This window comes from Notamacropus eugenii, chromosome 2 (assembly GCF_028372415.1).
Source record: "Notamacropus eugenii isolate mMacEug1 chromosome 2, mMacEug1.pri_v2, whole genome shotgun sequence".
Taxonomy (NCBI): Eukaryota; Metazoa; Chordata; class Mammalia; order Diprotodontia; family Macropodidae; genus Notamacropus; species Notamacropus eugenii.
The window spans coordinates 106,220,400-106,237,212 of NC_092873.1; the positions used below are offsets into that span (position 1 = coordinate 106,220,400).

Genomic DNA, 16,813 nt, shown 5'->3' on the forward strand with positions numbered 1-16,813 from the left:
TCTCATTGCATCTTTCCAGGATCCCAACTCTCTTTTGGAACCTGCCCATTTGTTTCCAGTATTTTCACCTTTATCACTGAGCCCCCCAACTTCCCGGGCCCTGAACGTGCCTTCTGAGTACAAAACTTTGTTGCCTTCAATCCTTAATCACCTTTCTTTCTCCCTCTACCACTGCCCCCTAATTAGATATTGAAATCCAACACCAACTTCCTCTTTGCCTTCTAACCCTGGTCTCCACACACTCCATACCAAAGAGTACATTTTTCTGAGTTTAGTTACAAGGGAGAAAAAGAATATACAAATTCAGAGATAATTCTACTAGGTAAGATAATTAGAAGTTCAACTAGATAGTATTCTCCATCTAAGTGGTTCTATGTAGCTAGAGTTTCCTGAGAACTAACTTTGCCTGTGAGTCTCACTAGACCTGGGCACCCTGTTCCCTTGTGGCCCCCCAAAAGAGTGGCTTCTCTGGCCTCTTTGGGATTCACTTGCCTGGTCACTCTGAAACTGTCTCCTTAGTCCATCCTAGGATGCCAGGTCTGATCATGGCATTGATTGGCATGATCAATCAGGAAGCATCAGGGAGATGGAGGGAAGGACAGGAGGCCTTTGGCACTGGACACTTATTATTCCCTTTGGAATCATGAGGTAGATATCTACCCTCCCTTCCATCAAGGGAAAGACAAGGAAATAAAAAAAAGCGAAACATCATCTAAAAAAATAGAGAGTAGCATTAACCAAATTAATTAACCAGCGTTTATTAGGCACCTACTGGGTGCTAAGGTGCTGGAGCTACAATGACAAAAATGGAACCATCCCATATGGAAGAGACAACACGTCCTGAGGTACTGAGACTCCTCTCAAAGTAAACAGACAAGTCTATCCTTCCCTTGGAGGGATCCACCCATCCACCAGGGTGAGCTGTGAGGATTCAGGGAACATTGACAGAATGAACTGCCAGGATGCCAGGCCTTGGGGCAGTGCCCAGTGACTTCAGGACACGACTGGCTCTCCTCAAATGGAAAAAGAGCAGGTTCCTTCCAGATTACCCTGGAGCACAAGCCCCATTATGTTGCTCACTCTGTCACCCTCCTAAATAGTGCCCCATTAGGTGCCCCTAATGGTGAATACCCTTAGCCAGTGGTATCATTAGCTTCCAAGTCCGGCATATTCCAGATGTCCTGGAAGAGAAGAGCAGGCAAGAAGGAACTCAGATTAGAAATTTCATGTTTCCATTGTCCAGAGACTAGAATCCTTGGGTTTCGAGGAAGAAGGAGTGTCATAGAGAAAGCACAGAAGTGGAACCCCCAATATTTCACCCTCACAAAAAAAAAAAAGTGTTAGACTAGATCAGGGGTAGGGAACCTGTGGCCCTCTAGGTCTTCAAGTGCAGCCCTGAATCCAAATTTGACTGCAAAGGGCTGCACCTGAGGCCACACGGGGCCCTCGAAGCCGAAGATTCCCCACCCCTGGACTAGCTGGTCTCTAAGGTACTTTCCAATGCAAAAGCTTGAGGTTTCTATGTGAAATTCTATCTCCTAGAAGCTCTTGGCAAATTCTGAACATGTTTTCTTATGTTCTTTCCTGTTCTTCCCTCTCTCCCTTAACAGGCTCCAGCTACAGAGATCCCCTGGGCCTCCAACCACTGCTGACCTCCGCGCCAAACAACCTCCTGCCCACTCAAGCCCTGGCTCTGCCCCAAACCGTGCCAGTCCCCGCCGCCCCAGCCATGTCCTTCCTTCCCGTGGTCCCGTTCTCCCTTCCACCAGACATCTCAGTGCTTCCCCAAGGAGCCAGTCTCTAACCCGGAGAGAGAGTCCCTCTCCCTCCCACCAGGCTAGGCCAGGTGGCACCCTACCACGGGGAGGCCCCCTGGCCAGGGCCCAGCCTCAGGCTCTGGGGCCTGGGCAGCCTGAAGGCCCCCCCTCACCGGGGGGCCCCAAGAAAGGACCAAGAGGGAAACTCCAGACTTATACCCCGGCAACCAAAGGCAGAGTGGGGGCCTCAGGGGCCTCAGAGGGCAAAACCGGGGCCAGATAATGATGCCTAGCTCTCAATCCAGTCTGGCTGGATACACCCCCAATCTTCACTTCCCTGCCCCACCTTGGCCGGTGACACTGGAGCAACTCCCCCAGCACAGCCTTACATGCCAGATATTTGAGCAACCCACCAACTCTACCAATTCCCTCCCAAACACCCACATGCAGGCCTCATCCATGCACACACACATACATTGTGGTGGCACCTCTTAGGTAAGCCTACCCCTTCAATAGGCCACCAGGAGCCCTTGCTGCCTGGGAAAAAGGGGGCACTTCAGAGGGGAAGATTTCTCCTCCTTCCCTGGTTGCCTTCTACCTTCCTCACAATCCTGTCTGCACCAGGGGAACTCTACAGCTGAATTTCTTATTTCTGGGCTAAATTTCTTATTCCCCAGGGAATGAGTGTCCTTGCTCAGACATCCCAGGCCCCTCTTTGCTGCCCTAGTTGCTTCTGGGGGCTGGAAAGTCTGCTGACTACACTGGGCTTAGGACACCCCCCCCCCCCCCCAGGAGGTTTAGGCCAGGACCTTGAGGCCCCAAAGGAGTCAGTCACACTCTAATTCCAGGCCCCCAGTTTTCTTCATAGACTCTAACATCCCTGAGGCCTCCCATTCATCCATCCCTAGCCAGAGTTTCATTCTTCATCTCTTTCTCCTTGGTGGGGCTCTGTTCATGCTCCATGGATGACCTCCCCTTTTCTTTCCCTCTTATACCCTCCTCTTTCTGTGGAAGGCTTCAAGTCCCAGCAGTGAGAATTCATTTCTTCACAGGGGCTAGGCCCCACTGCCTCTTTAGCGTCAATCCAGTCTGCACACCCTTTTTCTCCCAGAAAGGAGGGAGTAAGACCGGTAGGCTCCCCTAACTTTCTTAAGAGTGATATGGATTGGGAAGAGAGAGGGAAGGAGAGAGACCAGAGTATGGGAATAGAGGGATCAATCCAACCACTGCTCCATCTCTGCATCAGGTGACCCCAATTTGCTCTGGGTGATTCACTCTGGATAATGTTACCCTCCCTGGGCATAGTCCTACCTTCTCCCTGCCCTCAAATAATAAGGGTGCCTCATTAGGACCTGTACCACAGACAAAAGCCAAACTGCACCCCAGGAGAACCCACCAGTTTGTGACCTGGCTTTGTGGGTATTTCAGGATAGTGGGCTGGCATAGGCCTTTAAAAAATATTTAAACCCCTCCTGGGGTCACCTTATCCAGGGCTCAGAATTAATCCTGCTCCCATGTTGTCTCACTTTAATTGTTTCCTCACCCCATAAACAGTGCTGCTGATGTGGCTGTACACAGCACATTTCATTAGGGTATGCATCACCCAGGAAATTTTTTTAAGGTGAATATTTGTTGAATATACAATCATAAAAGGCATTTTTATTGGTCAAACAAGCTTTAAAAAAACCCTAAAATCTAATTTAATTTTTAAAAAATAATAATTAAATTTTATTTTAAAATATAAATTAAAAATGAGGCAGAAAATATCAATTTTTTATATTAGGTTGTGCCCAGACACTAAAAACTTAATTTAATTTTCTAAAAAATTAGCAATCAAATTTTATTTTAAAATCAAAACTTAAAAGGAGGCAGAAAATACCAAGTTTTATCACATTAGGATATGCCTGGACACTAAAACTTAAATTAATTTAAAAGAATTTACAATTAAACTTTATTTTAAAATACAAAAAATGAAGCAGAAAATACCTTTTAAAAAAAAAAACTTTGGGTGTGCCTAATGGGCTGCAGTTTAAGGCTATCTCTCTCTGCCTTCAGTGGTGAGGGAGAAGTGTTACTCCCTATACTGTCCTATATTAACTCTTCTTAGATTTGAAAACTACCCAGTATAATATGTAGTTATTAAAGTACCTACTTGGTGCAAGGCAGAGAATCAGGAAGACCTGAGTTCAGCTCCATCCTCTGATACATCTGGCTGGGTGACCCTGGGCAAGTCACCTTGCCCATCTCTCAGTGTTCCAAGAATCTTTCTAAGACTAGAGTTACAGATGTGTACTAGTAACGGGAGTTCCTGACCTTGAGTTTCTGGTAGCAATGAAATCACAGATATAAATGATATGTATGTATATGTATGCATATATATATATGTATATGTACATGAATATATACATACCCCCATATATATTATATATGTGTGTGTATGTGTGAGGTGTAGTGGTGGTGGGGTAGAGTGGTGAGCAGGGTTCTCTCAGCTGTCCAAATCATGCTCACACCTTTAACTTTTCAGAACTGATTGAATGCTCTGAAGATGGGAGTGAAAGGCAGGAATCTAGCCAGCTTTGAGAAGATTTCGGTTAGTCATTCAACAAACACTTACTAAGTGCCTCCTTTGTGCCTAACACTGTACTCTGGGGGGATGCCAAGTAGCTCACTAATGCCCCTCTCCTTGCCTGTCCACAGGTCTGCAGAGGGCATACTGTAGCCAGCAGGCCTGCCCAGCCCCTCCTTGCCTGGGCTCTCTCAAGAGGGCCACCCTACCCTTCAAGCCTGGTGCTGTTCCCTCTGTCTCTGAACCCAGTACTAGAAGCAGGAGACACTGGACAGTAGGGTATATTCTCCCAGGTACTCCCCCACTTCCCTGAGGGAGCTGTCCATAGGAGAGAGAATGCATATAAGGAGAAGGTTGGCAGGGAAAGAAGAAGGTTAATATTGGTCCTCCTTTTCCTCCACCCCCAGGACTAGCTCTCCTTTGAAGAGCCTTCTTTTCTCTGAGTGTCCCTCCCTGGTCACTCAGGCACCAGGCCAGCCTGACTCTGACCTGATCAGGCCTTCTCACTCGCCTGCTCACTCCACGCTCCTGGATTTCTGCTCCCCCACTTCTTCCCCAGGGGTAGTAATCCTTAATGCCAGGGAGGCACCCAGACACTATGAGGAGTGTTAATCCTGAATCGTCCCCAACTCCCAGCTCTGCTTCCAGAAGAGAGAACAGATAAGATGGTTTTTTCCCCCAGAGCACTGAAATAGGTCTGGTCCATCTGGGGCTACTTCAACCTGTCCTAGCCAAGGAGTGGAATATCTTGAGCTGGTGGGTGGGGTGGGATGGACGGGGGGAGCACAGACAGCTAGGACTCCTGAAGCTACCAGGCGAAAAGAATGTAACATCCTCTTCTCTCCTACCTTGGTCCTTTCCCCATCCCTCCTCTCATTTCCTACAGCTTGCCTGTAGGACTATTCAGACAATCCACTGGGAGTCCCAACTGTTTATTCAGCCACCCCTGAATGGGATGGGTAATCTGGAGAAGAGAGGAGGGGGACTCCCTGCCAGGTCTCCACCTGTGCTCCAGAATCAAGAATGGCCAAGGGATGGGACTGTAGAAGTTTCAGAGACCCCTTTCCCCTCTACTCAACTATCCCAGCCAGGTCTCAGGAGAAAAACACTATGAGCTCCATAGGTCAGGGTCAAGATGAAGTCTGGTTTAAGAGAGAGAAACAGAAGACATGGAGACCCAGGTTCTTTCTCTCCTGAAAGAAGAAATAGTTTAGGAGAGAGGGCAGACACAGGACACAGGCTTCCCCTCCCTTCAGTGATGGAGCATTCTTACACTCCATTCATCTGTCCTAGGGAACCCTGATGACCAGAGAAAAGATTGGGGATTCAGGGTTCTATTCTCATTCCCCAGAAGAAATAGTCATATTCCAAGAATAATTTTTTTTTGCCTTCTCCTACTTCAGTTTACTATCTCTGTCATTACTTATTATCTGTTTGCCCTGTCCTCAGCAATTGACCCCTGCCCCCTACCCTCAACCCCACCCTTGACCTGTGAGAGAGTAAAAGTTCTGTTGAAAAAGTATGCTGGAGAGAACTGTTAGCAAGAGAACCTTGACTTGTTTTCTTCACTCCAGAGAGGTCTGGGCACCAGAGATGGCATGAAGGGTGAGCAGAAAGCAATAGGGAGGGTCATGCTGAGATACCGAGTGGTGCCAGTCTAGGGTCTATAGAAGAGGTCTATGCATTGTCAGAGTCCAGGGAGTAGTTCAGATTTAGGGAGAGGATCAAAAGGAGATGTAGGGGGCAACAGCTTCCACATCAGCCATCAGTACTAGGCCATTTCCAAAGTGACTAGACCCAGTTTGGCAAGCATTTGGCACAGCATGGGCACGTTAGACACCCTTGGGTAGGGCAACACCACCGTCAGCCCACTCGCAGGGATGTAGACAGAGGTACCTGGGGAAGGTATTTCAGGCATGGCTACCTCTCAACATGCCCTTTTGAGGTGCCTGTATATCCTGGGGCAGAGTAATACAAATGAAAGTTGAGGCTGATCCAGGACGCTCAGGAATCTCCCTCCCTCCTCACCCATGACAGAACCTCCTATATCTTTCCACCCACTGCCTAGCCTGGTCCCAATCTGAAGCTATCCCATACCTGTCTAGATTCAGCCAACAGGAGGATGACCCCAAGTACAAGGGCACAAAGAATTATGCCATGATCAGGGGTTTGGCAGAGGGAGGGGTAGTGCCAAACCTCCTCTCACAATACGTACACTTACAGCATCTCTGACTGACAATCCAAAAGTCCTAGAGGGGTGGGGTTATGACCCCCTCTGCTCACACCCCAAATATGAATGTAATGTCCACCTTGGGGACAAAGCCTTCCCAAGTAAGATCCTTAAAGGGAGAGAGGAAGAGCCTGAGATAGCCCTAGGATACGTGCTGCCTTTCTTTACCAGTAACATGAGCTAGTCAGACATTCAAGTCTTTTAGGGGCGGAAGGTGGTGGGAGACTGGAAACTCAAGCATCCTTAGCACTCTGGCTCTCTCACTGAGACTTCAGCAACACAGAATATCATAAGGAACACGAGGGAAGGGGACGGGCTAAGCTGGTTTGGGCCCTCAGTTCCCATGTCCCCTCCTCCCTCCCTCATTCTACTAGCAAACATAATTGCTATGGCTCCCTCTTTCAAAGAACCCAGCAGAGCCTGGCCTAATCCTTCTCCCCAGTATACCTCTCTACCACCACCCAACATACATATCCCAATAAGGTTGGTCTAATTAGTACCTATCCCCTCCTTGGATACCCCTCCCTCCCAAATGAGGTCTCCCCAGCTCAGAGCCCCCTCTCTCCCCTTCCTTCATCACACATATGCCTTTCAGAAGGAAAATCAAGCCTGTTTTAAACCCAGAAATGGGGTTTCCTCTTCAGAGTCCCCTGTTCCCCAGAAAAGAAGGGACCCTTCGTCCAATCCCCACCTAGGCCTGGCTGGCCCCACCATGCACTTAGGGGATGGTAGGTTATGTGTCAAGACACAGACGGCTCTGCCGGCATTCAAGGGATAGGTCTCTGGCCTAAAGCCCCTCCTTCCAAAAGGAGGTGGGTCAGGTTAGATCTAAGGCTCCCTCCACCTTTCTCAGCACCCACTGTTTAGGGATGTGTTGGATCTGGAGGAAGGTTTGGCCACCCTCCTCCAATCTCTACGTTCTACTGAAGAAGCCACAGAAGAATGTTTACATGCCAAACAGAATGTAACAATCCCCCATCACCCCTACACACGCACAGACACACATACAGACACACACACATACACACACACACACACACACACACACACACACACACTCTGTCTACAGTCATTGCATGGCCTCTACCCCACCTGCCTAGCCCTGTCCTGCCCCTGGCCTTGGAATTCCTACATGGCCCATGCCCCCCCAGCACACCCCCCCACTTCCGCCCCCCACCTAAGCCACCATCATAATTAGATCGGGTCTTGGAAGGGAAGTAGCCATGCCATTAAAGCCTGTTGACCTTTTAGCTGGCCTGGACTCTCCTTCCCTGCAAGGGAGCTGCTGAAGGGACCCCTGGCAATACTCCCTGCTTTCATTCCAGTGTCAGGGAATCGGGGTTGGAGGAGGGAGGCATCTGTTTGTGGAGGGAAGTGGGGGGTGGTAAGCGTATCTGTTTGGGGTAAAGATGGGCCAAGGAGGCATGTGCCTCAGGGTCTGTCCTTTATCTACTCCAGAACCCAACCAGGCTACCATAAGTTCCCAGGCCCTAGAATGGGGGAGGGAGGATAGTGAAGGGCAAGGCTAGAGGAGTCAGGAGGTAAATTTGCCGCCTTAATAAATGCTTGCCTGTTTCCTTCCTTTAAAAAATGGTGCCAACCTTGATTTCATCTGCATAGGGAACTCCCTATGTGGAAATTAACTTCACACTGACAGATCAGCACTCATCCACAATTTACAGTCTCTGGAGAATTATTGGGAGTGGGGGAAGGGGAGGGAGCATCTCTCTACTAAAATGGCTATTGATCCTCGAATTCATCTGAATCTTTTCTTTACCTCTGCATATCCTCAGCTTCTACCACCTTTTCAGGTAAAGGAATTCCTCCCTGAACTAAATTTACCTCTTTCAGACTACAAGGGGGCCCTTTTATTTAAATATAGAAGAGTTTAGTTGGGTAGCTAGGTGGTGCAGTGGATAAAATGATGAACCTGGTGTCAGGAAGATCTGAGTTCCTAACCTCAGATACTTACTAGCTGTGTGACCCTGAGCAAGTCACTTAACCTATAGCTACATTCCTCCTGCCTATACCTTTGTGACTTTTTAGACTTCAATCCTATCCCTTCTCAGCCTCTGAAATAGTGTACTAAAATGACCACATGCTTTTACTTTGGTCCCCTAGGGTGTCCCCACCTTCCATGTCCATTCCCTTGCTTATTTTGGGTCCCACCTGCCCCTTCACTTTTTTCTGTGTCCCTCCTAAGGTGTGGTGACCATATCTGCCCATAAATTCTATGCAATCAAACCAGTACATAGGGACATGCACCTCCACACTTGGTACCTGCATCCCTGTTGACAGTGCCTCCATATGCCCCCCACCCCCACCCCCAAGCCTGGTTGTTACCAAAAGGTTAGAAGAACCCATCTTCATCATACTCCCAGAAATCCCAAGACCTGCTAGGCAGACACAGATACTCCCAGGATTAAAACTGGGCTTGAGTCCCCTGAAGAAGTCACTCGAATGGTAAGAGAAGTAGGAATGGGTACTGAGAGAAGGCATTCTCTGTCCCCAAACCCCAGGCTTCAGGAGTAGAAGTTTTTTGCCCTGTCCTCCATCTTGATGAAATCTGCCCCATCAATTACAAGCCATGCTTTTTCCCCCCAGGCAGCCCCCTATCTCTTCTGTGCTTCTACCACTAAGGAGCTGGAGATACTGAGAAACAGGGTGATTAGAACTGGGATACTCGCTGTGTCCTGGAAGCTCTGTCTTCACTGGAACATATGAGACTTCACACACACACACACACACACACACACACACACACACACAATGCTGATGCTAATAATAGCATTTATATAGTGCTTTCAGGTTTGCAAAGTATTTAACATGTTAACTTATTTGATACCTACCTGTCATGGAAAGTGTAACTTTCTGGCACTAAAAATATGTACATTTATGGAAAATAACATAAAAATGCATCCTTGTTATACCCTAGGGTTTTGTTTCTCTCCCCTAGTTTCTGTTCCAAGAGATTTGGGCGGCTGCATATGACAAAAGGGAAACCCAGAGGAATACCCCCAACTTCCACACTCTCTCTTCCCCCCTTTCTTCTCTTTCCCTCTCTTCTTCTTTCTTCCTCTTCCCTTTTATCTTTCTCCTTTTCTCCACATTTTCTCTTTTTCTTTTTTCTTCCTTTCTGGCTATCCCCCTTTCTCTCCTTTTCTCTTCCCCTCTCTCTTTCCCCCATTTTCTCCTTCCCTCTTTTCCCCTTCTCCTCTAACCCTACTGGACAAAGGTCAGGGAATGATGAGGAGGCACCAGTTCAAAAGAGAGATCAAAACAAGTAGGGAAGATTTCTTTAACTTGCAGCCATCCGCAGATTGAAATACTAACAGGACCTTCTCACCAGACTCCTGCCTATTCCTGCCAAGGTAAGTTGCCACTGCTATTCTCCCCTAAAACTGGGAGATGGACCAGATGCCATACCCAGAACCTCTCTAATCAGAGAAGGCTCTGATGTAGATAGAAGATGGCTAAGGAGTAGGATGGGCAGAGAAAATCAAGGGCTTTCTGAGTAGGTAGAGTCAGATGGGTTTATAAATTGGGGAGGTGTACCTGCTTAAAGGCTTCAGATTCAGACCAATCTTTCATTCAGCCCAGGTTCCAGATTGGGGCCCATTTCCAAACCTAGGGACTCCTTTTGTGGTTCTGTGGCCAGAGGGCCTACCCTTTAAATTCTCCTTTTTCCCCATGTCTACCATCATACCTTTGCTTCTAATTACCATATCATGAATTTCCCTGCCATCGCCACCTTCAACCTGCCGCTTATAATTGTTATCTCCTCAGTCAACATCCTTATATAATCTTCCCATCAAAATCCTCTTAACCATTATCACTATCTCCTCCATTAGCCTATCACCATCATTACTGGCATCATCATCTTCATAACCACCCCTGTCATCTCTCCTGTTAGCATCCCCATTTCTGACATCACTATCTGGCTATTTGCCCATCCCTATTGTCATTTACCACCACCATCATAATCTCTAGTTCCTATTCCCATCCTCATTCCCATCTCCTCTATCCCATTACCCCTATAATTCCATCTAATCCCTCAACCTCATCATTATTCTTGTGACCATAAGCGTCATCTGCAAGGAAAATGACCTCAGTTAAAAAGTGGGCTAAACCTGGATGGAATCCAGAGTTTTCTTTCTGTTAAAAAAATTCTTAATCTTTACCAATCAATCACCTCAAAGTTATAGTCCTCTCCTACTGCAATTATTTCCTGCCAAGACTTTTTCCCTTAGTCTCTCAAGTCAGAGGTTGTTTTCTTGTCAATAGGACCTCATTAACCCTGAAGGGAAAGTCAACCAAGTAAAAGAAAACCTATAGACACAAAACTGATGAGTCATGGAACATGGATTTTGTCCTGGTTACTGCACCCCTTAATGGTGATAATAACTTCAAATTTCCCAGCCCATTTTGCGACAAGGCCAATAGCCATGTTCCTTCCCCCTTTCTCATTCTAAAGCTAGTGAACCTTCTGTTCCTTCCTGTCAGTTTCTGGCATCAGGGCTTATAAGCGTCTAAAGTCCTCTATCATAGCAAGTCTGATTGCTATAAGGGGGCAGGGGGACTCTGTGACTCACATCATCCAATTGGAAACACTTGAAAGAATCTTGCTAGCTTAAAGGACCTATACTACACACTTTACAACTATAGAGATATATACGATATATATATGTCTACACACACACACACACAGACACACAGACACATACAGACATGCTATTCACCACAGAGGTAGAAATTCAAAAGACTTGAATTCAAACCCTGCCTTTGCCATTTATTTCCTGGATGACCTGAGCAAGTCACTTTTAACCTCTCTGGTTCTCAGTTTCCTCGTCTGTAAAATTACTGGGGTCCTTTGTCCCTTGGGATTTGAGTTTGTTTTTAAGAATTCTGCTATGATTTGAGACTAGGCTGGGGTGGGAAGGAGAAGAAATAAAGCAATATTTCTAGAGAAAAGACTACTGACTTCCCTGAGCAAACCAAGAGATCCTATTGTGCCCCCCCTCACTGATCAAAGCACATCTAGAGGCTGACGTGCGGTTTTGAACACCATATTTTTGGAAGGATATTGACAACCTGAAGGATATCCAGAGGAGGACAGGTAGGACAGTAAGGGAACTGGAGATTATACCATGTGAGAGCTGGCTTCCTAGGGTACGTTACCTGGCTCTGTCCCTTACCCCCATGACTCCCCACATTACATTTATGACTATCTTTATACAAGCCATATTCCCACAAGTCAAAATGTATACCTCTTGAGGCATCTTTAATCTTGGCATCCCTTTGTGCTTTGCTCATCTAACCATCCATCTTGACATATCCTTGCCATCTACCCTGCTACTGATGCCTCTTGATCACCATACTTCCTGAGACCATGTCCTAGGTTCCTTCATTCACTCAGCTTTGGAACCATAGCTGAGAGGCCACGTTATGCTGACTGGGGAGTCAGACAGTGCAAACATACATGGCCCCACTTGACCTAGCAGATCCCAGACCGTGCTTCACATTCCATCCAACACTGCCACAGCCATCTCCTTGCCATCCACCAACCTGACTTGTGGATACCTCCCTCCCCTGCTCATTTCCTGCTTTCCACCTCTTTCTCTGGAAACAGTAATTAGATCAATATTGCCATTACTTCTGAAAAAGACTTGTCAATTGACTCCTTCTCGGTAGGTGGCAACTTACCATGCCAATGACCGACCAGATAAAAACACCCTTCCCGGGCCACCACTCCATTATACCTGTTATTTTACCTACTAGAAAGTTAACTCCTTGAGGACAGGTTCTGTCTTGCTTTTGTGTGCGCTCAGCACAGTTTCTGGCACATAGTAAGTACTTAATAAATGCCATCCATTCAACTCATCTATTCCTTTAAAAACAGATATTGTTAAGAGCTGTGGATGCAAATACAACCAAAAAGAATGACAGTACCTTCCTCCAAGAAATTTACATCCTAATTGGGGAAAACAAAACAGAAAAAGAAGCTAAAAAGGCATGTGGGGGAAAAAGAGACACTGGAAAGGGCATGTTGTCTAGGGAATGAGGGGTGGCCAGTCTGAGGCCCTTCCCCAAAACAGAAGTTCTGGGGGGAAAAAACCTCATGAACGGAAGAGTGGAAGGAGTAGTATAACTAGAACCCAATTAGTGAGAATAACGAATCCCTTGAAGTGGCCACATTATTTGAATTTATATTTGCATGTTTCCATTGGGCTGGAACCAATTGCCACATTTTCATGATTATAATTTCTAATAGTACAAATTCAAATATCAGCACATTCATTATTCACACTCATTGGAACCTAGCTGGACTAGTGGACTTTAATGTCCCTCTCTCAGAGTCAGATAAATATTATTCTCTTTTCACTGAATATTCACAGGTAGTTAACCCCTCTAATTTCCTTAGAGCAGAGGGAGAAAGATTAGAATCTGTTGCAGAAAAACAATGAATATGGGTGTGATGTGCAAGAAAAAAAACTTCTTAACAATTAGAGCTATACAAAAGTAGAATGGGCTGTAAATAATAATAAAATAAATAATAAGTTACCAGTCACTGGGGGTCTTCAAGTAGAGGCTGCACAGCCACTTGTAGAGGATTTTGTAGCAAGAGTTCCAAAGCTTAAAATGTCACAAAACTCTACATACACTCTGACTCAAAGATGTCACCAATAGGAATATCATTCAGGGTGGCCAGATATAAAGGGGAAGGTATCATATATAAAAATTGATTTATAGTAACTTTTTTTTGTAGTTGAGTTTCCTTTGGTTTTTCATAGTAAGTCCTTAAGCCTACAGAAAGTCAGTGTGTCCCTGTATTAATTATCCAGCAAGAGAGTACTACAGGAGTTATCCACCAAATGAAACTTCACTTCAGGAGCATGTATGTGTGTGTGTGTGTGTGAGACAGAGAGACAGAGAGAGAGAGAGAGAGAGAGAGAGAGAGAGAGAGAGAGAGAGAGAGAGACAGAGAGAGAGAGAGAGAGAGAGAGAGAGAGAGAGAGAGAGAATGAGAGAGAGAAACACTTTTCTCTGACCACTAGATAGCTCTTGACCTATAAATGCCTAAGCTTCTCCTTTGACCACAAGCCCACACTTCAGTGGCGGTGCTAAGCAGTTTGGGCTAACCCTTAATGGCCAGGTCCAAAATCAGTCTGGGGGATGAAGTGAAATATTGCTTAAAAGATAAAATCTACTATTTGTAATATGCTCATGAAACCACACTTTGGGTTCCCCTCTCTCTGGTTACAGCCTCCTGAATTCACAAGACTCAGGGACTTAATGTGTTGTAATCATAGATTCTATTGTATATAGAATAAAATAGAAAGGAAATAGACCAAGTACTCCTACATGGGAGCATGTGCCTTCAGCCCTCTCCTGGTGACCCTTTCAGATCTTCGGATATATGTCCTGGGAGACCCCCCTGGCCATACATACCAGCAACTAGTGGTAAAGGAAGAAAGAAAGGGGCTGTCTATATCCTATTACAAGATTATGGATTAGGAATGAGTAGGGAAGACAGTGAGGAAAATCAGCTTCCCTCATCTTACCAGCTAAGAGTGAGTAGTCTTCTCACTTCACGTTGTCCTCTGGTTGTCTCACTCTCAGGATTAGAACCTCCTCTGTGATATTAGTCCCTGGCTGTCTTGCTTCCCAGGAACTATGCCTTCAACATGTCACTGGTCATATTCTCTGTGTACTTTCATCTGTCCTCATGGACCAGCTGCTCATGCTAATCTCTCCAAGAAGTCCAAGGTGGTGGTTAGCAGAAGGAAGAGAGGGAGCGAATCTTGTACACCACAGTGTATACATTCCAATTTTTCCTCTCAGAGGACTTCTCCTCTTTTGCAAGGTTGAGTTTGCCAAAATTCCCAGCGATGGAATCCCAGAAGGGCAATCTCTCTCTAATGTGCCAGGGTCATCAGAGACTGCTCTGACAATGTTCCTCTCTCTCAGTCATCACTCTGGGTCCAGGGGCAAACACTAGAAAGAGATCAGAGGGCAAACAGGAGTACATGTTACAGCTGCAAAGAACTGGAAGAGAAGCGGATATACATTGATTGGGGGGAATGATAGACTAACAGAATAAATCATGCCCAATGACTATTATGGGTTATTATTGTACCTTAAGTGGCGATGATTATGAAAACTTCAGAGAAACTTAGGAAGACTTAGATGAACTGATACAGTGCAAAATGAATATAACAAGAACAATTTACATGATGACCACAATCATATAAAAATAATATTTAAAGACTTTAAAACTCTAGTCAATGCAATAACCACTGGGGACTCCAGAGGATTAATGGTGAAGCATGTTTTATGCCTTTAGGTAGAGATGTAATAGACTATAGGAGAACATGAAAAAGCATTTTTAAGTGTCTAATTTGTGCCAAGTCTTGTGTTAAGTGCTGGAGATACAAATAGAAAAAGTGATATAGTCCTTGCTGTCAAGCAGCTCATACTCTAAGTGTATCTGTAGGATGGATGGCAAGACCTAGGGGCCATCAGTCTATGGGAACTGGTCAGATGATAATGGCTGGGATCTGTAGGATATAGAGACAGTAAGACCAGATGGTCTTCTGTGTGACCAGAGGAGTTGTATTTATTTTTCATGTTCAAAGCTCTGGCCCTTCCACTGGGTCCAGGGAGGAAGCTGGCATTTCCAAGAACATCATGCCACCATATTACTGAGGCTCTCCATTCAGACTCATCAACTGATCACCAGAATCACCAATTATTCTAATAATATAGTTTATAGCACTTTACTGTTTACAAAGTATTTTCCTGGCAAACTTGTGGAGAGCTATGACTATTCTCATTTGAGGATTAGAAAACCTTCAGTGTTTACCCAGTATCACACAACCAGTAAGCTGCCCAGTTCAGCTTCAGATCCAGGGTTGGCACCTCCAGGCAGAGAAATGAAGAGGGGTGACTAAAATTAGCCAAGAAGACTAGGAAGAAAGAGAGCTGGGAGTGGGTAAGGAGTATGTAATTACCTTGGGGGTCCTGGGTTTGAAGGAACTGGGATGAAAAATAAAATCCTGGGAATGGTGGGATTGGAGGAAAAGAGGGAATGAGGATGGAAGCTGAGGCATTAAAGTACAATAGAAAGGATCTTACGGGAATGTGCTAGGACCTTGGTCCAGGATCACTGAGGCAAAACGACCCCCACAGGCAATCAACCTTGGGTCCAGGGTCAGTGTCCCTGGGTCTAGGCTCCCGGACACTGTGAATGCCATTGGCTCTGATACCCTCTCTCTTCTGTCCTTCGTGTCACTTTAAAGAGATCCAGATAACTCCAGGGAACCCAGGACAAAGGTCACTCAGCACAGATTGGTATGATGCCCCGGATCTCTTCACCTTTGCCCCAACCTGAACTTACTGAGTGAATTCATTTATTCAGGCTGGAAAAGTAGAGCATTTGACCTCTACTATGGGGTATAGTGGGGAGGAGGTCAAGACATTGGGATATGGGCATATATGACATTCAGGGTGAAAACTGGGGTGAGGAGAACCTGGAGGAGGAAGAGGAAGAGGAAGAGGGGGAGACATTAAAGGGTAGGAAGGAACAGTTTCATTTTTGGCTTTTTGTCCCCAGAGACTTGCATGGTACAAGAAACACAGCATATGCTTAAAAAGTGTTTGTTGCATGGAAAGGAGAGGGGAGAGGGTTATCCAATATTGGAGTAAAGAGTTAGCCAGGCCCTGGGAAAAAGAGTGTCCAGTGAGGATGGCCTGAGTCTTAACTCCTGGCATTAGCACCTTCTGGTCCACTCCCTTTGATCAGTTCATACTATGATGGTGACAGACTGTTCATCATCATTATCACTGTATTTCCTGGACCATGAAATCTTGGGAGAGAGACAAAAGGCCATCTCAATCTTCCTTCTCAGGTCTGACTTCCCCTCTGCCCCTCCTCCTTTTTTTCCCAATGACTCCTCCTGAATAATGTCTCTTGCCAATGAATTGATACTGGGCTAAGTAGGTGAGTAATGCCCCTGATGCGGATTCTGAGGGAGAAGTGGTGGTGAGAGAAGGGCCTGGGACTGACTGGTGGAAAGAATCCCATGTCCGGGATCTGCCTGCCTATATATCCACCCAAGCAGCACCTCTCTACCTTAGCCTAGCCCAGCCCTCAGAGTGGGTGGGTTCTCAACTCACCCAGGTTGCTGACTCTTGGATTTTCCCGAGTCCAAGGGTCCAGGCTGCGGATTTAACAAGTGGGTGCCTGATAGCCAGGGCCCC

The 16,813-nt window shown here is 46.1% G+C and overlaps 1 protein-coding gene and 1 long non-coding RNA gene across 3 annotated transcripts in view; one reads left to right on the top strand and one right to left on the bottom strand.

Annotated features, from left to right (window-relative positions):
- The window catches only part of TTBK1 (tau tubulin kinase 1), a 71,697-nt gene extending 63,896 nt beyond the window's left edge, over positions 1 to 7,801 (top strand). For both annotated transcript variants that reach the window (XM_072642234.1, XM_072642233.1), the window contains one exon: positions 1,611 to 7,801. In XM_072642234.1, coding sequence (XP_072498335.1) covers positions 1,611 to 2,040 — 430 coding nt within the window. In that variant the 3' untranslated portion in view covers positions 2,041 to 7,801. The remainder of the gene's footprint in view (positions 1 to 1,610) is intronic.
- Positions 770 to 16,813, bottom strand: LOC140526210 (uncharacterized). The gene is made up of 3 exons (XR_011974279.1): positions 16,730 to 16,813; positions 14,116 to 14,548; positions 770 to 1,181 (listed from the first exon to the last, which is right to left on the bottom strand). It is a non-coding gene; the product is annotated as an uncharacterized lncRNA (long non-coding RNA).